The 23,750-nt window shown below is 39.3% G+C and overlaps 2 protein-coding genes across 2 annotated transcripts; one reads left to right on the top strand and one right to left on the bottom strand.

Moving 5' to 3' along the window:
- Positions 1-28: 28 nt before the first annotated feature.
- Positions 29-5,392, top strand: mrpl47 (mitochondrial ribosomal protein L47). Its single transcript, XM_062976791.1, has 7 exons — positions 29-185; positions 1,189-1,331; positions 2,040-2,100; positions 3,083-3,179; positions 3,481-3,611; positions 4,902-4,997; positions 5,117-5,392. The coding sequence occupies exons 1-7, from the start codon at positions 115-117 to the stop codon at positions 5,229-5,231; spliced, it is 714 nt and encodes a 237-aa protein (XP_062832861.1). The 5' UTR covers positions 29-114; the 3' UTR covers positions 5,232-5,392.
- Positions 5,393-5,955: 563 nt separating this feature from the next.
- actl6a (actin like 6A) lies at positions 5,956-21,878 on the bottom strand. Its single transcript, XM_003218104.4, has 14 exons — positions 21,733-21,878; positions 18,603-18,679; positions 16,619-16,790; positions 15,343-15,443; positions 14,224-14,321; positions 13,213-13,307; positions 12,573-12,679; positions 11,047-11,136; positions 10,404-10,465; positions 10,136-10,250; positions 9,529-9,609; positions 8,274-8,369; positions 7,068-7,154; positions 5,956-6,445 (listed from the first exon to the last, which is right to left on the bottom strand). Exons 1-14 carry the CDS (start codon positions 21,755-21,757, stop codon positions 6,365-6,367), a joined length of 1,287 nt encoding a protein of 428 aa, XP_003218152.1. The 5' UTR covers positions 21,758-21,878; the 3' UTR covers positions 5,956-6,364.
- Positions 21,879-23,750: the final 1,872 nt, after the last annotated feature.

The following is a 23,750-nucleotide window of genomic DNA, read 5'->3' as shown; positions in this document are numbered from 1 at the left end:
TGATGGAACTCCCAGAAAGGAAATCACAGAAAGAGGCGGGGCTTCCTGTTTCTGTGTGTACTGTTGACTGAGATCCAAGGGCGCCGCTAAGCATTGTGGGAGGCGAAAAGTGTCATGGCAGCTCTTTGCCGGCGCTTTGCCTTGAGTTTGGCGGGAGCGGCTTGCAAGGCCTCGTCTTCTTCCCGGTAGGCGCCATTCAGGCGGGAAACTAAGAAGCAGCGCAGTTAAAGTGGTGTCAAACAGCATTAATTCTACAGTATAGATGCAGCCAGAGCTAGCAATAAGTCACTGTGGAATTGATACAAGCAGATACCGCCTTAACTTCCATGGCTCCCATAGCACTGAGCTGTGGCAGTTAAAGCGGTATCAAACTGCATTCATTCTATAGTGTATATGCAGCCAGAGCTTGCAATAAGTGACTTTGGAATTGATATTATTTATTTATTATTATTTTATTTATTACATTTATATCGCACTCTTCTCACCCCGGAGCTTCTTACAAATCAAATGTACATACAATATATTATTAAGGTAAAGGTAAAGGTTTTCCCCTGATGTTAAGTCCAGTCGTGACCGACTCTGGGGTTGGTGCTCATCTCCATTTCTAAGCCAAAGAGCCAGCGTTGTCCATAGACACCTCCAAGGTCATGTGGCCGGCATGACTGCATGGAGCGCCCTTACCTTCCCGCTGGGGCAGTACCTATTGATCTACTCACATTTGCATGTTTTCGAACTGCTAGGTTGGCAGGAGCTGGGGCTAACAGCGGGTGCTCATTCCGCTCCCGGGATTTGAACCTGGGACCTTTTGGTCCGCAAGTTCAGCAGCTCAGCACTTTAACACACTGAGCCACTGAGCACAATATAAGCATTAAATTACTATATTGTACTATATAATTGTATTGTAATATTATTAGTAATATTACATTTAGTATATTATATATAATTAATATTATATTATTAGTATATTATTGTATAACATTAAAATATTATTATCAATATTAGAAGTATATACAATATATTATATATTTATAAATTATTGTGTGTGTATATAAAATTATGTATGTATGTAAAATTAGCATAGCATGTTACTATGGTACAAGAGACGAGATGAAAATTTTTGTGAGGAAATAACATGCACTTTTGTGGAGGAATGTTGGTTTTATGTGACTACTGTATTTTTTCCTTCAGAATAATCCTTGATTTGCATAGCGAGGTTTCCAAAACAAAAGTGCTCCTTCCTAGTACCTCCCTTCATACCTCTTTGGCACGAAATGGGCTGGAAGAATTTTTTGATGATCCTAAAAACTGGGGAAAGACAGAAGTCAAATCTGGTAAGAGACTCTGAACTTGTTATGGATTGTTTTTATTTAGTTGGGTTAATTGTTAAATATTTTATCATACAGTATTGGATAATTAAGAAAGGTATTTTATGCAAGGCTGCATTTCCTTTATTCAGACTTCTGTATGTTTTTATTTTTAAAGCTTCTTGTGGGTGCATGAAGTTCTCCCCCCCCCCCAATAGGAATAAGGTTTTTTGAAAGAGAAGAATATGATGGCAATGAGTGGGAACAGATTGAGTGGGTAGAAAATGGATTTTCTCTTAAAATTATGACTCTGGGAACCGATCTTCTAATGCATAATGCATCTGTTGAAGTCTGAAATTGATTAGTGCCTGGGGTGGGGCCTTCTGTTTATGCCCTGATGGAAAAGAGCTGGAATATACAGATGTAAATAAATTAATTTTCAGAGCAGTTCATAAAGTAATTTTCCCCCAAATAATAAACTAAGTAGCAGTTGGTCATAAAACATTAAAATCAGTACTTTAAAACAACTTGTAAGATTCTGTGGCACAAATCATGTTCATTTGTCCCAGTGAAGATTTTATGTGGATTAAAAATAGAATTGACCATAAAGAATGTCTTTGGACTTTTTAAAATATAGCTGCTGCTGTCATAGAATCTATACTGAAAATAAATGATCAAAACATTATGTCTCCAGAAAAGTGACTCATTTTCTGATATGCCTTCTGGTTTCCACAGGAGATTCCTGGACAGTGGAACAGCTCCGAGGAAAGAGTAGTGAAGATTTGCACAAACTTTGGTGAGGCTATTTCATTATATTGAATAGCTTGTGTCTTTATAAGGTTGCTGTACTTCTCATCCTTTCTTAAGGAGAAATATTTCAAGAATGAAATCTTGTGTTTAATGACAATTTTCAGGATCTATATTGCATTGCGTCTGTGGCAGTGAAGGTTTTGCTGCTGATAGGCTGGATTCCTATGACAGTTCTTCAGAGCCTATAAAAGTAATCTGTTTATCTGGGATTAAAATAACACTGGGCCAGACTGAAATCCCACAATACAGAAAAGTTATAGTGCAGAAGTCTTCAGGAAGGTTGAAGAATACATCACTGAGAAAGGAACTTCACAGAACAATAGTAGGGGATGTGTAATAAGGATACAGGAAAATGAGAAAAAAAGGGGAACTAATTAAGCAGAAGACTGGAGATCTTTAAGGGTGGTTGTGTCTGTGAAAGTGAAAGGTGCTGTTGGAGCTGATTAAGAAACTGAGGGAAGAAGATGAATGCATAACAGTGGCCTAAATGTGGAAATACAAAGGGCAACTATGTTGAGGGGTGTTTGATGTAAAATTGGGAGAAAACAATGGAGGAAAACTACACATACATGTTTAGAGATGAGATTCTGAGCATTTGATATGAAGGACATGGGAATAGGGTACATATTTATTCTGCAGTAGTTCATTGACTTTTATTCTGCAGGAATTGTGTTTGCTACCTGTGGATTCTCCCGTCCGTGTCATTGTGATGTAACAATTCAAAGATGCAATGATGGCCCAGCAGTGGGTGATGGTAGCCAGGCAGAATTTCACATACAGGTTTTGGACTAACCGTTTGACTGCTGGATTTAAACATAACTTTCCAATATGTCTGTGTATCAGTTTTGTCGCATGATAGGCACCAATGCTGTAAAAATAAATCAGTTTACTTGCACTAAACTAAAACTTGTGGACCCGTTGCTATAAATGTTTTATAATTCCATTCTTACCAATATGCTCTGACCTAGGTATGTCCTTCTAAAAGAGCGAAACATGCTTTTAACATTGGAACAAGAAGCAAAGCGACAGAGGCTGCCAATGCCAAGCCCAGAGCGATTAGATAAGGTAACTTCCCTTTGTTTTATAGTACATTAAACCTTCCTAAGACTGTTTAAAACTTTTATCTGACTTCTTCCAAGGCTGCCTTCAGAATGTCTTTATCACTAACGTTCGTCAACTGTTTTAATATAGCCTCATCCTTGTAGTTCTTCATTGGCACTGACTCTGGACTTCAACAGCAGAGGGAGGGATTTAAGGCAAGTTCTAAGGAAAAGATCTGTCATATCAATCAGTATAGAATTTTCCTGGGCTCAATATCTTCGGTGTGGTGGTTTCAGAGGCAAAAGTTACTTTTGTTTTCCCTCAGGTAAAGGATTCCATGGACAGAATAGATCGTGTTGTTCAGGAAAGAGAAGATGCTTTGCGTCTCCTACAGACGGGCCAGGAGAATGAGAGACCAGGCGAATGGAGACATGACTTTTTAGGCCGCCTTATTTGGTATGGCGATGTTTCAGAGTTATGGCAACAATGTGTAGTAAGAGAGAAAATATAGTAACTCCTACGCATGCACTGAGGTTTGTTTCCAGGAGCCCTTATAGATATCAGAATCCATGGATGCTGAAGTACCATAATATACAGTGGTGTAGTAAAATTGTGTAAATACATAAATTGACAAACAACTCAAATAATGTACCAGAAAGAGCCAGGGGATCTGTGAAATGTCAGGAGGCTACAGAAGTCTTCAACACAGGGTAAAATTAAGATTTGCTTTTGAAATGTAGGCTCTGGCAACAGTCATCCATGCCACGGTCATGTCTAGGCTGGACTATTGCAACGCCCTGTATGTTGGCCTTCCGATGTCCACGACCCAAAAGCTCCGTATTGTTCAGAATGCGGCAGCCAGGCTACTCACAAGAACACCCATGAAATCCCACATAACACCAGTGCTGCAGCATCTGCATTGGCTTCCAACTGATTACCGTGGTCTATATAAGATGCTAGTTCTCACCTTTAAAACTCTTTACGGCCAGGGCCCATCGTACCTTAGGGACCGTCTCTCCTTCTCCCATCATTGGAGGTCGCAACGACCATCCCAACGAGACTTACTTTATGTACCGGGTCCTAGAGAAGTGCACTTGGAAAGGACCAGACGCAGAGCTTTTTCTATTTCTGCCCCTGCCTTATGGAATGCCTTGCCGCCCCATATAAGAGCCATGCATGAGTTGGGGCCTTTTACCCTAGCACTCAAGACCTTGCTCTTTACTAGAGCTTTTAATCTATGTTAATTTTATCAATATTTGTACGTATGTATTTTTATCCTTTACAATTTTATCTTGTAAATCGCCTAGAGCATCGTGGATGGAGGGCGATTAATAAGTAATTAAATGATGATGATGAAATGGAAAGTTTAAATATTTTCAAGCTATATCTGCATGTAGAATCCTTGGATACAGAGACAACTGTACTTACAATAGCTGTGGTAGAGTGAAAACCAATATCGTTTAGATTTGAGTGTCTGACTATAACTCCCAAGAGACCAATATTCTGATCTGTTTCTGGTGAGTAACATTAGTCACGTCACACACTTTCAGCCTTAGGGAAGGCAATGGTTAATCTCCCCTGGATAAGAAAAACCTTGTTTATCGCCTTGAATTGAGAAGAAAAGTTTGAAATGTCATTATTACAGTGGAAATTTGTCTAACTTTCCAAGCATTTTTCCACTTGAAAAGTGGTACCATTTACATTCCACAGGACAAGTCACAAGCTTCCCATTTCTATGTCTGACAGGTACACTTTCAGGGAATGGCCTGTCCCCTGGTACCTGAATTCTAAGCACAAGAGGAAACGATTCTTCTATTTGCCAAACGTGAAACCTTTTATCAGGTAAGACAGAAGGGGGCCTTCAAAACAGAACCTTTGATATTTTCCCTTTTGCTTAGAATCATAAGGGAAAAAATGTTTTGTTCTCATTTCAACTTGTAGTGACTGTTTCCCTCCCACAGGCTCAGATTGGAAAAATATCTGCGCAGAAAAGTCCAAAAGGAAAATTTGCAGAAACAGAAAGAGAAGCTCTTACTTGAAAAATTCCCTCCTCATGAGACACAGTCTCAGAGTTAACATGAAGTTGGAGGAGTTCAGCATTTGAAAAAACTGACAGGAATAATACTGTTGTACCGTCTGGGAATGCAATACAAGTTATCTGGTAATCAGTTGTAAATAATCACAGGTGATTACAAATAATTTTAATGGAAATAAAGTTATTTGGTCATCTTGCTGAATTCTGTTCATCCGGACTGTTTTTATTGCCAATTCATTTCAGCTTTGCACCTGCTATTCAATGACACAAGGGCTGTGTATGTTTTAAGTCCAATTAGATCCACACAACCAAAGTGTTCCAAGCATTCTGTCAAAGCTCAGTTCTTACATTAAACTAATATATAGAGGCTGGAGTACTTTAGAGATTTTCTAGAGTTCCCTATAATGATCAAGGATAATAACTGTTCATCTATCAAGATTCATAGGCCTGGAATAAATATGGCTTCAGGGCTAGTACATGTTGACTCTGGTTTAAGTTACTTATAATAGAGGAGGAAGTCATGATTGGTTTATTGAACAGATCAGCACCTATTCAAAATGATCTCAGATATGTCGTACTGCTGAGCAAGTAACTAACAGCTTTCTCAATAGGTAGAGGCTACCTCGGCTAGAGCTACATCATCCACTTTGTGAGCCTGTTAAATGAAGTTACTGGAAAACTATAATAACCATGAGAGAAAAAACGACAACCTCTTGGACTACAGTAGTAAAAGAAACTGAAGGATAACTATAAAAGAGAAGAGTCTCTAAGACAAACTAAAGGAATTTATTAAGGCCAACGTAACGTGGAAGACTAATCTGAAGATAGACAAACTTCTTAGAATTTTTGTTGAAAGGCAAGAAGTTACATCCATACTTTATATCTTAGTTCCCAGGAAAAAAGGGTTGTATGGGGAGTTTGCAGAAAATAGATATTCTATACAAAAATTATATAAAAATTAAGAATTATTGCATTTACCACGGATGCAGGCATCCATCTGTGGTGACAGAAGCAGTCTGGCCTTTTAAAATACCCATGGTTTGTTAAAAATTGAAATAGGAGAATACACAAAAAAGTACAGACTTACTACAAAAGAGACAAAACTTCAATTCCTGAGTATACTAAAGCTATCAAATATTAGAATTAGGGAAGGCAAACTCTTTCAGTACAGGATTTATGGGCATTTTCTTTCCACACATTGCTTGCCTCCTTCTTCGTATTCTTGCTTGGAGATCCACATCTGCTGGAAGGTACCCTAAAAAACAAAAATCACAGTTCAAACCTTGGTGCAGAAAGGGCCAATCGATTGATCAAGCAGTCTGGAGCAATTCTGTATAATATTTGCATAGATCTGCCAGAAACATACTTTTTAGGATTCTTTTTCCTCCATCTAGAATTGAGGGGCATGCATTGAAAGTGGCAGGTGGTTTAGGACAAATTAAAGGAAGCAGTGCCTTGCACAACGTTAAACTGTAAAATTCACCAGCAAAATACTGAATAATTTGTTGATTTAAAAGTGGATTGATTCAAGACGACAAATAGTTCAATTCTGCACTTCGTGTCTATTATGACTTACATAGAATGTAATTTATGGCCATTCCTATCCTACTTTTCAGAGGAAAAGCTGTGCGTATCTCAACATACAAACTATACTGGATCATCCCAAAGGCCTAATGCCCTTTGTTTAGCTTATGACACTAGTCCAACTTTCTGTGGCTAATTGAATGTCCACAGGAAGCCTGCCACCAAGATTAGTCCAGTTGGTATCCGTATTCTGTTCCACGTCATTTCTCCTTTTCACACATTTGTCTCACCAACAGCCTTTCACATCCCCTTCGGAGCAGCCCCCACCAACCAAGCCTGGTTAATGTACTAACCAGAGAAGCCAAAATGGAGCCTCCAATCCAAGAACTAAACCTTCGCTCAACTGTTGTGTTGTTTGCTATCAGCTTCAGTCGCATGCTCTGAAATCAGATGAGATTATTGAGGGAGAGAGGAAAGAGGGACTCATAATGGATTTTTCAGACAATCAGAAGCGAACAAATCATTAATCTTTCTAAAATAATAATATATAATAATAACTTTATTTTTATATCCCGCCCCATCTCCCCGAAGGGACTCGGAGCGGCTTACATGGGGCCATGCCCGACAACAATACAATAACAGCAATAAAACAATAAAACAAGATCAGCAATAAAACAATGTCATATCAATAAAAACATAACATCAATGAACAGTTATAAAAGTCAGCGCACGGCATAAAAAGACCTCAGTACCAACTTTCCCAACATAGCACCTTCAGTCTAAAACATTTGAATAGCACTTTTCCAGGATGAAGATCAGAACAACTTAGAACATTGTCATGAATGATAAACTTCCTCCCACTTCCACTGACATTCCTAATCCTCTAGGATAAATTATTCTATGGTATGCCATCAAAACAACACAATAAAAGGGATAAACAAGACTTACCATCAGAAACTAGATTGTAATATGGTAACAGCTCAGTGTACCAAGCAATCAGTAGCTTTAAAGTATTATATATGCTTAGCAAGACTATTTTTCCTTTTGAAGAGCAGTAGTTATTCCATCATCTGCTTCACATCAGTATTGTGGTGGAAATCATTTCTGACATGCCCCTCAACTTCAAATGTTGCTCCTTAGGCACACAGAACTTGTATGAATGCTTGTATAAATCACCAGGGGATTATCATTAACAGAGATCTTGCATATTTTTCTCCTGGACCTGCATACGTGTGACTTGCAATCCTGGTTTGTAAGAAATGTTCAAGTCACAGCTTCCTGGTTTGAAAACCCAGAAAGTGAGGAAATATTCAGGTTCAACCTTCATTCTGGCAGGTATACAACACTGCACCCAAACCTAGTCTGTGTGTGAAAGAGCAACATGGGCAAACTCCTTCTGCACACACTCGTGAAGCACAAAACTGAAAACACTGCAATTCACAAGTCCATGAGGGATCAGAACACAACAAATGTCCAATTTATGTTTTAACAAGTCAGTTCAGGCTGTAAAATATCTGCATTTGAAAAGGAAAATGCTATTACACAAATGGCAAACTTACTGGAGGGGTTTTCTGGGAGAGTTCTCTATTCAGTCTGTCTGTAAAGCTCTGCAGTAGCGTATTGCCTCCTGCTACAATCACACTACCATACAGGCCCTGTAGAAAGAAGGAAGCAATTCACAGAATAAATTACAATTGTAATTTTTCTTTCTATTGATCTTAATTTAGAGAGCAATAAAAACACAAGTTTGCATATAAGCAGAAAGCAGAAAGGTCTGCACATTGGGCCATAGGATAAAGAAAGCCTCACACACTACAATGTGAAACTGGGAATTTCAACTTGAATTTAAATTTGGTTTGGACTTGCTTTAGTTTTAAGAACTAATTTGTACTAGATTTATAATTTCAAACTATTGTTAAATTTTAATATAGCCTTATAAACTTCCAAGCTCAAAAAAAGAACTTGACATGTTTTTTTAATCTAGTGATTTTTTAATTTTATATATTTTGATTTTAAGTATCTATACATATTTGCGCATCTCACTACTTTAATGTTATACAAATCTGTGTGATATGGTTAACATACAAAATCATTTCCATAAATTAATCTCAGCCATCCTGTGCTGATAAAAACAACACCCAGGAGTGTACCAGATGCACTAATACTTGTTCTAGTTCAGAAACACAGAGTCCTTTCCGCTTCTCAATAAAACTCTGGATGAATACAGGAAGTCTATACTTCTGCTGAATTAGGGATTTCCTGATTCAAAATATTCTGGCATGTGGAAATGCCCAATTTCAGTGAAAGTATGGACAAATGAATCAAGAATAGCTACTATGTATTAATTTCACTCATTCCTAGTTTTATCTGCCAAGCCTGCATTCTACTTGAGGTAGAAGCTGGCTGTATTTTATGGATTTCCCCAACAGCTTTATTTCTGGGTTTGCTGCTTCTCTTTCTAGATCTAGAATTAAGATTTTTTTTCTTAAATTCATATAATGCGTGTTTGTTTGATGAATGAGTGTGAACTACCCTGAGAATCTTCATAGGCTGAAAGGTTAAGTACAATATGGCTCCTATATCTGTGGATATGTGAAACTGTAATCAATAGTAAAACCTATTATTTTCAATGGGACAAACAACACATGGACCAAGAAGAGAGTGAAGCTTATACAGGAAGCCTTATGTGAATAAGTGAAACTAAATAAGCGAGACCTATATATCAATGAGCATTCTGATTTTTCGCAAAGGGAAAAAGAGGTCATTCCAGGTCATTTTTGCATTAATCTATCATGCCTATTAACTAATACCTACTGGCCTGATGTCTATATCACACATTCCGACACTCGTTGTGACCACGTGGCTCACTCCAAGCATTGTGTTGCCAGATAAACCCTAAAGGGAAAGAAATAATATCCTGGGTGAACAACATTACTGAAAAAAGAACCAAAACACAATGTCACAAAATATTCCTTGTTCTCAATGTGCCAAGGGCCACCGATTGGGGACATGAGTGGGAGGTTAACAATCAGCCTTGGCAGCCTACTCCCCTGTATGTAAAGAACACATGGAAACTCTGGAAAAAGAAAATAGAGTAGTATAAAATTGTCATTGGAATCAGAAAACTTTGCCTTCCCAAAATTCCCAGCACTTCCTGGAAGGTGTTCTATTGTCTTGCACTGCTAGACTCCTGTTTTCAAGTTTAAGCCTATCAAATCCATCTTATACATACGGTGGTGGAGTTCTGTAGCGTATTACTAATAAGTAATGCAACATGCTACTTTTCTCAATTCCCCCTGTAATACACAGTAGAGATAGGGAGTGGGGTTGCTTCTAATGTTAGCATGCAAGACAATGTTTCCAAGTTCTGATAAATTTCTGAGCACAAGACATTTTCACAAACCATCTTAAAAAAATTTACCTTTACATTGGAAGGGTCAAATAAACCTTCAGGGATTTTTAGCCGCTCGGCACCAAAGTCACAGTTGTAACCGTTGGGAAACTCATAATGTACTGTTGGCATCTGTGCAGCCACCCTGAAAGCAGAAACCATACATTTTAGGAGAGTTATAATGCACTTCTTATGCGCAAAAGTGAATGGCATTTCCTATCAAAATTTGCCCATAAAAATCTTTAGGGTTGACTTGTTAAAGCACCATGAATTTCACATTAAATTTAGAAAGACATACTGTTCATCATATGCTGAATCAGAGACTTGCAGGACAGAAGCTTGAAAATCCTGAATCACACACTGTGAAAAGAAAAGGTATACATTTAAAGCTATGTTATGAGATTTCTTCTTCAAAATGCTGTAATTATCTACATATGAAAATAAAAGTAAGCCTTCTAACTAGATACATGTTCCCACTGCCAGCAGATACTACACTTGATCTTAGCCAAAAGGCCTATGGTCTAAGCACTAAATAAGCTACTACTAAATGCAAATGCACTGACAGCAATAACAGTGGAGCACTGGAATGTGAAATAGCATCAAAACTAAAAAGATCAGGTATCCCAAAGTGTTTAGGAGAATTCCAGGCAGATAAGTACTTAGAAATCTATTTGTAATGTTATAATGAATCAGAACAGAAAAAATTAAATACTGTCTCAAACATATGTACAGCCACCTCCAATATGAGGGCTATTTTAGTAGGGCCATCACCAAGTTTTACACAGCATGCAGAAGAATATTTGTTGTTGCACTGTATCTTCAAATAATTTGACTTATGGGGGCTCTATGGTGAACCAAACATAGGGTTTTCTTGGCAATATTTGTTCAGAGGGGGATTTGCTTTTGCCTCTTTCTAGGCTGAGAGAACAGCACATACTCACGGTGCACATATAATTGTGCCAAGTCCTTGTGACTTGTGGCAATTTCTCTTTCCTCTTCCAGTTTGCTGGAGAACCCTCACGAACAGCTTCCTGCAATAGCAAACCAAGATGATTCCAACATTTCTATATCTGCATACATTAACCAAGGTTGATGTAATCATACTGCAAGGCCAAATCAATAAACCATCTAACATCACAATGACATTCAGTTGAAGATTATATCTTAAACTAAGTGTTCCAAGGAAACAGTTCAACTCTAAAGGCTTGATAACACACACAAGGTATGATCACTTAATTTCTCTAAGGCCCTTTCCACAAAGCTGAATAAAATCCCACATTTTCTGCTTTGAACTGGAATATATGGCAGTGTGGACTCAGATAACCCAGATCAAAGCAGATATTGTGGGATTTTCTGCCTTGATATTCTGGGTTATGTGGCTGTGTGGAAGGGCCCTAAGGCCATAAGAACACTAGTGCTAGTATTCACAGAAGTACCATCTAACTCTTCCTCCTATCCCCACAATGGCCAACCAGTTGCCCATAGGAAGCATCAAGTAGGAAATTAACAGCAGCCTCCCACTTCTGCTCCTGATGCACAGGTATAGCCATACTGCAAACTGATACTGGATACAGCATATAGCCAAACTGAGTAGCAGGCACTGACAGACTTATCTTCTATGAGTTTCTCCAGACCCGCTTTGAAAATATCCAAGTTGGTGGCTATCACTACACCTTCTGGAAGCAAGTTCTTACTATTTGCCAGGTAAAGGTTTCCCCTGATGTTAAGTCCAGTCATGACTGACTCTGGGGGGTTGGTGCTCATCTCCATTTCTAAGCCGAAGAGCTGGCGTTGTCCATAGACACCTCCAAAGTCATGTGGCCGGCATGACTGCATGGAGCGCCCTTACCTTCCCGCCAGAGCGGTACCTACTGATCTACTCACATTGGCATGTTTTTGAACTGTTGGGTTGGCAGAAGCTGGAGCTAACAGCGGGCGCTCCCTCCGCTCCCGGGATTTGAACCTGGGACCTTTCAGTCTGCAAGTTCAGCAGCTCAGTGCTTTAACACACTTCGCCACCGGGGCTCCATTTGCCATATGGAAAAGATATATTCTTCTTCTCTCCTGAATCTTTGCTCCTGAGCCTTATATATTTATATTTGAATTGGCATATATTTAGGTAATTTTCCACCTCAAACTAATACAAAATCTTTGCAAGCAGGGTGGCAATGTTTCCTCCTTTCCTCATTTTTTATCATGTAGCATCACTTATGGCGCACCCAGGTACATTGGGGGGGGGGGGGATGGTTCTCTCCTCACACTGTATCCCATCCATTTTTAAAAAAATGATAATGTGCATGATACTCAGGTAAATTTAAATGGCTGGACTCCTATAATGCAGTGGAGGCTCAGGAGAGAGGCTAAGTTCAAAAGATCTACCAAATTCAAAATAGCCAATATACATTCAAAACATGCTACCAGTCACCCAATCTGAGACTCTTTCATAGCATCCTATAAAATCTCTTACCTTTGAGGCAATCATATATGGAGGGATTATCTCGACATTCATTTCCTGAAACAGCTCTCTGCACTGCATTGTAATGAAATCTCCAGCGAGAGGTGATTTCACAATCCCTACAAAGACAGGACATTCGTGAGATATCTGAAAGGGGCCCAGTCCCACCACACGCCATATGACCTTTTGCAAGCAAGGATACTTTATAGATTAAAGCCATTTCTTTAGCACCAGCCCAGACAGTTTCTGCATTGTAGTGGCCTACTGTGCTTTTGCTCAGACTATTTCTAGAATCCTGAACAAAGTAAAAATTCTAAAATGTGACATGCTACACGTATTAGGCCTGATGTTACTTGCGTCAGATCTAAATCTGTCATAGCAGCAATCCCACATGTTGCATATCCCCTGATAATCATTCATATATACTGCTTCTGAATATGGAAGCTCCCTTTTGGCTAATACAATTTATTGACCTTAATAGATCTGTCCTCTGTGAATTCAAGAAACGTAATTTTAAAAAGATTATCAGTGGTCATGGCCATCACTGTATCTTTCAGTGCATAAAGGACCTCTGCCACTGGTTTGTTATGTACCTACAAAGTTCTCAGTGTAACTTCCAAGTTGCAATCAGACCATCTGGAATGATTCTTACCTTGTTGGAGAACATATCCATCATGCACTGGAATTGCAGTGGTATGTGTCGCTCCACTGTCTAAAATCAAACCTGTGGATCTGCCATTAGCAAAGCTATTAAAAACAGTTAAGGAACATACATCATGGTTAGTTCTTATCTAAAACCACATTTACAGTTGAGATCATTTCGTATTAAGTTACTTACCCACAAACATTTCTACTCCACATATACATACCTACCTTAACCTTCAGAAAGGTTTTCCTAGGCAGTTTCCTACAAAGTATGTCAATACATTAAGAAGCTAGATGAAACATTTGCACAATTATGTTCAACAAGTTCTAGAGTGTTTTCTAATACCATGGAATTTCCAAAGTTTACTAAAATGTTCCCTGTCCATTAATTGGTGGGTATTGCATGAAGGATCATAGAATTGGAAGAGACCACAAGGACCATCTAGTCCAAACCCCCTGCCATCCAGCAAAAGTACAATCAAAACAGCCCCAACAGGTGGCCATCCAGCCAGTTTAAAAGCCTCCAAGGAAGGACCCTCTGCCATACACTGAAGCAAGGATTTCCACTGGTGAACAGCTCTCCTAATGTTCAAGTGGAATCTCCTCTTTTGTAATTTGAATCCATTCCTCCTAATCTCCAGGACAGCAGAAAACAAGCCTACTCTCTCCTCCTTATGACAGCCTTTCAAATATTTAAACATGGCGATCATGTCTCCTATCAATCTTCTCTTCTGCAGGCTAAACATACATAGTTCTTTAAGCCGTTCCTCAAAGGAATTCATGGTCTCCAGAATTTAGATCATTTTAATCTCCACCCTTCTGGACAAGTTCCAAAGGAGGGCCACTGAAATGATCCGAAGTCTGGAAACCATGCCCTGGATATTCCACAATACCCAGCTACCCAAAGCCAAAAAATACTTTCTCATGAGATGGTACATTTTTCTAAGTAACTGACAGACCTCCCATTCTGAAAAAGGAAAATGTGACCAACACAATTTCTGGAACATTTTAAGGATACGCTGTAAGTACTGCAGTCTTGCACAAGAAGAAAGCAGGAATATTGTAATGTTCAAACATCAGTTCAGTCAGTTTCTCACGCTTCGCTCTGGTGTTCCACTATAGGAGCAAAGAGAAAAATGTGCTCTCACATCCAACCCAAATGGGAACATGCCATTTAAATAGATGGAAAAGTCTGCATTATTTCATGTTTGAAAAGGCAAAGGGTTTAATTTATCATTTGATCATGGTATGGACAAAACACTTCATGAAAGCCAATTTGCAAAGTGGAAGCCAGGCTGATGACTGCATACTCTCAGATACCCCCTCCTTATGGTAAGTAACTTCTTCCTTCCTTACACCAAGGAAACTATGGTTTCACATTATTTATGCAACCATAGGTAACACATTTCCTTTATAAATTACCATATACGATTTGCATTGGTTTTAAAATCACTGTTAAAAGGAAACTTGGTTGGGACTTGCATACATTTAAAATTAAATTGTATAATATGGGAAGAAAGCAGTAAGAAACTGCTTAGGGGGAAAATGTATGTTTACAAAGCCAGCTCTAAGACCAGCTCAGTCATGGAGAAACTACTGATTAGTGTATAAAAATTCCAGTGAAGACTGTCCGGGCTATACAAATATTCTGAAAACAACTGCACTCTGTATTTTTTGAAATTTGTGCATCAGTAGTTTACCAACCCAGCTCAGTAATACAAACAATATCCCATATGTTTCACAGACTGAAAAAAAACTGGAATGGATGGGGGGAGCCATCTACCTTCCAAGCAAAGGGCAACATGGGCATGTCTGAAAAAAACCTGTTGAACAAATCTCTATATTCACCATAGTGGGATACAGTTTATCTGCCCAATAACACTGAACAGCTAAACAGTTTTTTAAAGAAAAAAAACAATGGCAACAGCAAGCATAACATATTTTCCTTAAACATTATATACTGACAGTCTAGAATAGACCCCTAAGTAGCATTGTCTAGATGTTTTTCTAAACCCTGGTTCTACAGTTACCATTACTTTCCCACTACAATTTAGTTAATTTCAGAGTTCTTAAATTGCCAAAGATCTAGGCAGCAAATTGATCAGACACATTAAAAAATGTATGAATTTTTGCTCACCGGTGCTTCAGACATTAGGACAGGATGCAAAGCTGCTTCAGATTTAATATGCATCTTGTAAGTGTGATCCAAAATTGCTTGAAAGCTATCCCAATCTTCAACTGCAACAACAAAATGATAATCAAAGCCGCTTTTGCTAGAAATTATGTTCTTAGTGGAACCTCAACTACACTACCAGCATAATGCCTAGCATGAGTCCTATGTGGACAGGCAAGTGGCAGGAAAAAAGCAGTCTAGCAGATTGACAGCACTGAGCACAATCCCAGCCATGGTGACAGAATTGAGGGGAGACCTTGCTTCAATGAAACAGTAGACTGATGACCCAAGAACACAGCATTCAATTCCTGACTTTCAATAAAATCACATCACTGAGAGGTCACAAAAGGATAATGCCACTGCATGTGATTTATAACAATAGATCAGTTATTCTGGAATCATACAAGAGATGAGTTACTCACTATCTAATAAGTTTGTTAAAAATGTCCTATTTGCCCCCAAACACAATGTCTAAAGCTTTATTGTCCTTAGTTGTCATTGAGAGAATGAATTTCTGAACATAAAGTCAGCTTTTATTGGAGTGGAAAACTGTTGGGCATTATGGGGTACCACTGGCCCAGAAGAAACTTGGAAGACATCCTATGTTTTCATTTTTTGTCCTAAATGTCCCCAAGTCTGAAATTAGTTTGGAAACAATGGTGTGCAAAAGCATGGTAATTAAGCATGACATCTGCCTTGCACAAGCCTTGTTTATTCAGCCGAGTTCCCCATCTCAAGGTTTCTCCACAATGGCAACTTCCATGAACACAGAAGCTTTAATTCAATTGCTGGATTAATTCTTATCAAATCATTGGAATTTAATAGAGCTAATCAGTGGTTCAACATTATCTCTGCAGTGAGACATCGTGCTTCAGAATTCACTGAATGGGAAGTGTTCACAAAAATGGGGGAAAATACAACAAGATAGATGAACAACATTTTTTCTATATGCCATATTTTCCCCACAACAATATTTAAAAATTAAAGTTAAATTGATTTTTTCAAAGAAAAAGCATAAGTAGGTGAATAGCTCAGTAACTAGGGGTAGCTAAAAAGAATACCTGCATCTCTTTTAAAGAACGCTGATGTTTTAAAATCTCAGCAATATCAAAGCCAAATTTCTATCACGTCCTGACCACTGAGTGTTCCACAAGCAGATCACTTCCCCTTTGTTAAGTATCAAGCATGCTGTTTCTGAAGTCAAACTCCAGATTTAAGGGAGGAAATGCAAACTCCATACTCATTCCATTTTTTAAAGGTGAAATGGCCTCCATGTTCTCCCTTGGAACTCGCAAGGCATTTGTGTCTATGTAGTACGTTGGGCCTTGTTTGTTTTTGTCACCATCAATCTCCATCATGGAGCTTCCATCATCCCGATCCATTACCATGCCAATGGCAGTGGGGAAATCAACCTGCAATGAGAGGTTAGGAAACAAGGTTACGTGATGCCTTAGCAAGCTCTCTGTTCCAGGGAAGGAATGCTTTAAGAGAAAAAGAGAAAAGAGCTGATGAATAATAGGGGAAAGCTGGGAATACACCTTTGCTCTTAGGCAAATTTAGTTTTGCCTGCTTGTGGTTCAACTCATACATTATGATACATTTTCACATTGATACTAGTAGCTTGTTTCTGTGTCTTCCTTCAGTTTTAAAATACATTTTCTATCTATTTAAAACACATTTAACCTGCTTTTTATGGCTCAGTGGATGACAAAATTTAGACAAAATTCTCATATACAGAGAGCAGCAACAGCTAAAGATTTTAAAGTACCAACTACAGACCAAAAAAGAGGCATCCTCAGCATTTTTGAAGACAGAAGTAATAAAGATATATAATTCCCTGAAAGATGAAGCCTTCAAACACAAACTTCTACTCCCTAGAACTATCCAGGCAGCCTTTAAAGCTGATCTTAGTGCTTTTCAAAGCACATTTCGCACAGTACAGCAGTTTACGGTAGCCAGGGAGATGCAGTGTTTTTAGCACTGGCCTACAACTCTGGAGACCAGGATTCAAATTCCCATGCAGTAATGAAAACTCAGTGGGTCACTCTGGGTAAGTCACGCTCTCCCAGCCTCAGAGGAAGAGAAAGGCAAACTCTTCCCAAGAAAACCCTATCAGAGGCTCACCTTATGGTCAGAAGTGATTTAAAAGCACACAATAACAAGATGGAACTCTTGGGAGCAGCTGCTCTTTTGCATCCTCACCAGACTTGCCTCAGAACGTGGCGGGACCAAGAGAAAGGCCATCCTTGAAGAAGTGAATGCATGTGTAGGCTGGTAGGTCAGAACATACATAGTCTACTGGACAGACTAGACTACTGTATTTGAGGGCTTTATAGATTTTGGATTCAGGCTACCTTGAGTCCTGGTTTGGCAAATAAAGGCAAGTCAATGATAATAACCACTTTGATCTACATTTGGAAATGAATCTGCGAAGCTGTCGTTAAGAAGGAAGCCAAGCATTTGCTGTAATAGGTTCCTGGCTGTGGAGTTTCTGAACACTTTTTAAAGGCAACTCACATAGAATAGTTATTATTACCTAAGGCCCTTTTCACACAGCTGTATAAAATTCACATTGAAGTGAATTATATGGCCGTGTGGACTCAGATAACCCAGTTCAAAGCAGATATTGTAGATTATCTGCCTTGATATTCTGGGTTATATAGTTGTGTGGAAGGGCCCTCAATGGAATACATGTGAGGCATGTGTCACTTGGAAAGATTAGACATCTCCAAGAATTAGTATAGTTGATGTATTGATTCAAATTGTACAAATCTTGTCCAGCCATCATAAAATTATTAATATGATTATTATGCTTATATTTATAACCTGCTTTTTTTCTCCACAAGAAGACTCAAAGGGCCCTTCCACACAGCCATATAACCCAGAATATCAAGGCAGAAAATCCCACAATATCTGCTTTGAATTGGGGTATCTAAATCCACACTGCCATATATTCCAGTTCAAAGCAGATAATCTGGGATTTTATTCAACTGTGTGGAGGGGGCCAAAGTGGCTGAGGACTCACTCCAGGAATACACCAAACTGCAAACCCAAGTTTTTAAGTCAAGTAAAATACTAAAATGCTATCCAACACAAGTTGAATCCCTATTCCCTAATCTACTTTTCAGATGCAGAGAAGCTTCTCTATCTTGACCAGATTTATTATTTAATTATTTCACCCTCACCCAGTGCATTAATAATTAATAGCCCACTTTTGTTCTTACCTTTGGGCAGTCTTCTCCTGCATAGCCGGCTCTTACAGTATAAGACCCTATGTCAAATACCAGAGCTCCAACTTCATCTGCAAACACAAATATAGACTTTGAATAACTTTGAAAAAACAAAAACAAAGTCTTATGAGGCAAATAGCAAGTCTATGGGCAAAAGACATTGATCTTTTATCTGTAAAGAGAAAAGAGGATAGGACTATCACCATGCACCATAGAGTCAAAATGCTCTTAGAGAACATATATGTCCCTTTGAAGATGTGTGTCTGTATGTATATGGATATACAGTAGAGTCTCACTTATCCAACATAAACGGGCCGGCAGAATGTTGGATAAGCGAATATGTTGGATAATAAGGAGAGATTAAGGAAAAGCCTATTAAACATCAAATTAGGTTATGATTTTACAAATTAAGCACCAAAACATCATGTTAGACAACAAATTTGACAGAAAAAGCAGTTCAATACGCAGTAATGTTATGTTGTAATTACTGTATTTACGAATTTAGCACCAAAATATCACGATATATTGAAAACATTGACTACAAAAATGCGTTGGATAATCCAGAACGTTGGATAAGCGAGTGTTGGATAAGTGAGACTCTACTGTAGATATATAGATATATGAGGCACTCAACCAGGTACACCAAATCTGTTTATTTCTTTGTGAGCAACTGATGCCTTTTGGAAATACAAAATCATTCACATGGATGTTTAACATAGAGATGCCTTTGCTTTCTGATGGCTCAATGTACACAAACTTTGTCTCATACATAAAATTATTACAAGCAGGTATGGGCAAGATAGATTCTGTAGGTTTGCTCTTAAGCTGAATTTGTATGCAAGTTGGAACAGGTACATTTTCTAAGTGTAACACCAGGCATATATGTGTGTGTGTGTTTTAGCTTTCGATAGCATTTAGGACAGACGAACACTCCTGTGGTGTTTGCTTTGCTGTCTGTGCCCCTGTTCAGAAGATTTCATCTCACTTTCTGTCCCTGTGATTATTGGAGTTTGAAAAATTTGGCTTGTTTTGGAATCAAGGATTGGTGATAATGCCTCAGTTGAGACACCTTTCCCCCATGATACTAACTCTTTCAGGAGTGAATTTCCCTTCCGAGGGGTAGATTTTTTTCATTTGTTGTTGTCTCAGCCTCATTATTAACGAGTCATAGAATCATAGAATAATAGAATTGGAGGAGACCACATGGGCCATCTAGTCCAACCCCATCATGCAGGAGAAGCACAAAGTATCCCTGACAGATGGCCATCCAGCCTCTGTTTAAGTTTCCAAGGAAGGAGCTTCCACCACACTCCGAGGCAGACAGTTCCACTGTTGAACAGGAGGTACAGTCAGGAAGTTCTTCCACATGTTCTCCTTTCCTGTAATTTGAACCCACTGCTCCAAGTCCTAGTTTCAAAGGCTGCAGAAAAAAAGCCCTCTCCCTCTTCCTTATGGCATCTTTTTACATAGGGGCCGGGCTGTGGCGCAGGCTGGTTGGCACCCAGCAGCAATAAATCACTCTGACCAAGAGGTCATGAGTTCGGGGCCAGCCCGTGTCGGGGTGAGCACCCAACAATTAAAAATAAAATATAGCCCCTGCTCGTTGTTGACCTAAGCAACCTGAAAGATAGTTGCATCTATCAAGTAGGAAATTTAGGTACCACTTATATGTGGGGAGGCTAATTTACGACACCATAAAAATCATCCAGCCGCTGTTGGAATAAGGAAGTTGCAGTCGCAGTGGATGATGAAGCAGCTGCTCCCCCTGTGGCCGGAATCAAGCATACCCTCGGGAAGCTGGAAAAGGTTTAAATTGCCTCTGCATCTGTCTCTGTTCTATGTTATATGGCTTGAAAGTTTGCCTTCTTGGGGTGAGAAGGGCAGAATATAAATACTGTAAATAAATAAATCTATACATGGCAATCATGTCTCCTCTCAACCTTCTCTTCTGCAGGCTAAACATTCCCAGTTATTGGTTGTTGTTGAGTTTATGCTTTTATGGTTCTTATGTATTAATTCATTGCAATTGAATGTATCTTGTATTCTTGTATTTTATTGTTGCCTTACTGGGCTTGGTCCTCATGTAAGCCGCCCTGAGTCCCTTCGGGGAGAAGGGGTGGGATATAAGAATAAAGTTGTTGCTATTATTATTATTATTATTATTAGAAACACAACAAGAGTCCACAGCAGACACTCTGCTGGCTGTTGTATTGGATCACACGTCGGACACTTCCCAAGTGTCTAGGACTGTGTGATGTATCGGTGAATAATGCCTGCAGATCCCAGTAAGGTGGCCTTCTGCAGCTGGCAGGTGGTAATTTTGTCAGTGCCAATTGTGTTTAAGTGCAGGCCAAATCTTTAGGCACTGCACCCAGTGTGCCGATCACCACTGGGACCACCTTGACTGGCTTGTGCCAGAGTCTTTGTAATTCGATCTTTAAATCCTCATATTATGTTAGCTTTTCCAGTTGATTTTCTTCAATCCTGCTGTCCTCTGGGATTGCAAAATCGACAATCCATACTTTGTTTTTTAACACGATCGTGAGGTCAGGAGTATTGTGCTCCAAAACCCTGTCTGTCTGAATTCGGAAGTCCCAGAGTAGCTTGACATGTTCATTCTCTGTAACTTTTTCCGGCTTATGATCCCACCAGTTCTTGGTCGCAGGCAGATGGTATTTGTGACACACGTTCCAATGAATCATCTGAGCAACGGTGTTATGCCTCTGCTTGTAGTCTGTCTGTGCAATCTTCTTGCAGCAGCTGAGGATGGGATCTATTGTTTCATCTGCTTCCTTGCAGAGTTATTAGTATTATTATTATTTAAAACGCAGAATAGAAAGGCACCATGACTTCCCTCGATTTAGATCAGGCATGGGCTAACTTGGCCCCTCCGGGTGTTTTGGACTTCAACTCCCAGCATTCCTCACTGCCTCAGGCCCCTTCCTTTTCCCCCTCAGCCGCTTAAGCGGCTGAGGGGGAAAAGGAAGGGGCCTGAGGCAGTGAGGAATGCTGGGAGTTGAAGTCCAAAACACCCGGAGGGCCAAAGTTGGCCCATGCCTGATCTAGATACTAGGCTTCCCAACTATTTAGGAGAAGGACGGGACCAAAGAGCAAAACCACTCACCTCCTCCATACACGCCGCCACTCATGGCTGCAACCGACGCTCCCCTGCTTTTCTTCACAGCGCGGCAGGCTCTCTTTCTCCGCTTCAGCCCCGCCCTCTCTCCCTCTTTCCACCAATCGGAAATCCGCCGCAACTCCAAAGCCCGCCTACCGCGAAGGGCTTTTCCTGATAGGCTTTCATTTGGTCTTGTCGCTACCATCTTTCCCCCCAATCATAGCAGAAGATTCAAGTTTGGTTGCCTTGTAGTAGTTTTGGTGGGAGGAAGAAAAGGCAAGCAAAGAGATAGGATTGGCTTTCTGCATGTCTTACTCGACTTCTTTCCATGTTTTACTTCTATGACACTGAACAGGGTTCCAGTCTTTTTTGGGTGCATCTACACTGTGTAATTAATGCAGTTTGGCACCACTTGAACTGGAACCCTAGGAGTTCAGAAGGGATTAAAGGGATAGGATTGACTTTCTGTATGTTTTACTTGGGAGTTTACTCCTATCACTGAATAGGGTTCCAGCCTTTTTTGGGTGCATCTACACTGGAATTAATGCAGTTTGGCACCACTTTCTGGAATCACGGGAGTTGGAAAGGGATTAAATGAATAGGATTGACTTTCTGCATGTTTTACTTGGGAGTTTAATCCCAAAATGTTCCCATGTCGCTGGATAGGGTTGCAATCTTTTTTTGGGTGCATCTGCATTGTAGAATTAATGCAGTTTGGCACCACTTTAACTGGAATCATGGGAGTTGCAGTTCTCAAATCCTATTACAGTAGAGTCTCACTTATCCAACACTCGCTTATCCAACATTCTGGATTATCCAACGCTTTTTTGTAGTCAATGTTTTCAATACATCATGATATTTTGGTGCCAAGTTCGTAAATACAGTAATTTCTACATAGCATTACTGCGTATTGAACTGCTTTTTCTGTCAAATTTGTTGTATAACATAATGTTTTGGTGCTTAATTTGTAAAAGCATAACCTAATTTGATGTTTAATAGGCTTTTCCTTAATCCCTCCTTATTATCCAACATATTCACTTATCCAGCGTTCTGCCGGCCCGTTTATATTGGATAAGTGAGACTTTACTGTATATACAAGGATGAAAGTGGAACAGTACCCAACGATGTAGTAAAATGTTGACCTTTCTATAAAATGGCAAAAAGAAAGGTTGTTTTTCAGATATATATGGGGGGGGTATATATATATTCAGTTATCATAATTGTATATAATAGGATGCGTGTGTATATAGATAGATAGATATTTTATTTATTTATTTATTATTTAAACTTATATGCCGCCACTCCCCTAGTTTAAACATTATATGTATATATATATATATATATATATCTCATATTATATACAATTATGATAATGGAACAAAGTAGTAAAATGTTGACCCTTCTATAAAATGGCAAAATCAAAGGTTGCTTTTGTGATTTACATACACACACATATATTATTATATACTATAATATATATTTATATTATATATATAGTATTATACATTTATAGAATATATTATATAATATAGATTATATATTATATACTAGCTGTGCCCGGCCACGCGTTGCTGTGGCGAAGTCTGGTGGTATGGGAAATAAAGTATTGAGGAATTGGTGGTAGTTAAGGTGAAGGGTAAAGGTTTTCCCCTGACATTAAGTCCAGTCATGTCTGACTCTGGAGGTTGGTGCTCATCTCCATTTCTAAGCCGAAGAGCCGGCGTTGTCCGTAGACTCCTCCAAGGTCATGTGGGATGACTACATGGAGCGGCGTTACCTTCCCGCCGGAGCAGTACCTATTGATGCATGTTTTCTCTCCAGTACCTATTGATGCATTTGCATGTTTTCGAACTTCTGGGTTGGCAGAAGCTGGAGCTAACAGTGGGGGCTCTCTCCGCTCCCCCAATTCAAACCTGTGGCCTTTCAGTCCAGAAGTTCAGCAGCTCAGCGCTTTAACACGCTGCGCCATCAGGGGATATTATTTCCTAAAGGTTGTAAATATACAATATTTCTGATTGTTTTTT

The sequence above is a fragment of the Anolis carolinensis genome, chromosome 3 (assembly GCF_035594765.1).
Source record: "Anolis carolinensis isolate JA03-04 chromosome 3, rAnoCar3.1.pri, whole genome shotgun sequence".
NCBI lineage: Eukaryota > Metazoa > Chordata > Lepidosauria > Squamata > Dactyloidae > Anolis > Anolis carolinensis.
Note: the sequence above shows the minus strand (reverse complement) of the source record. Positions and strands in the feature narration are given on the sequence as shown.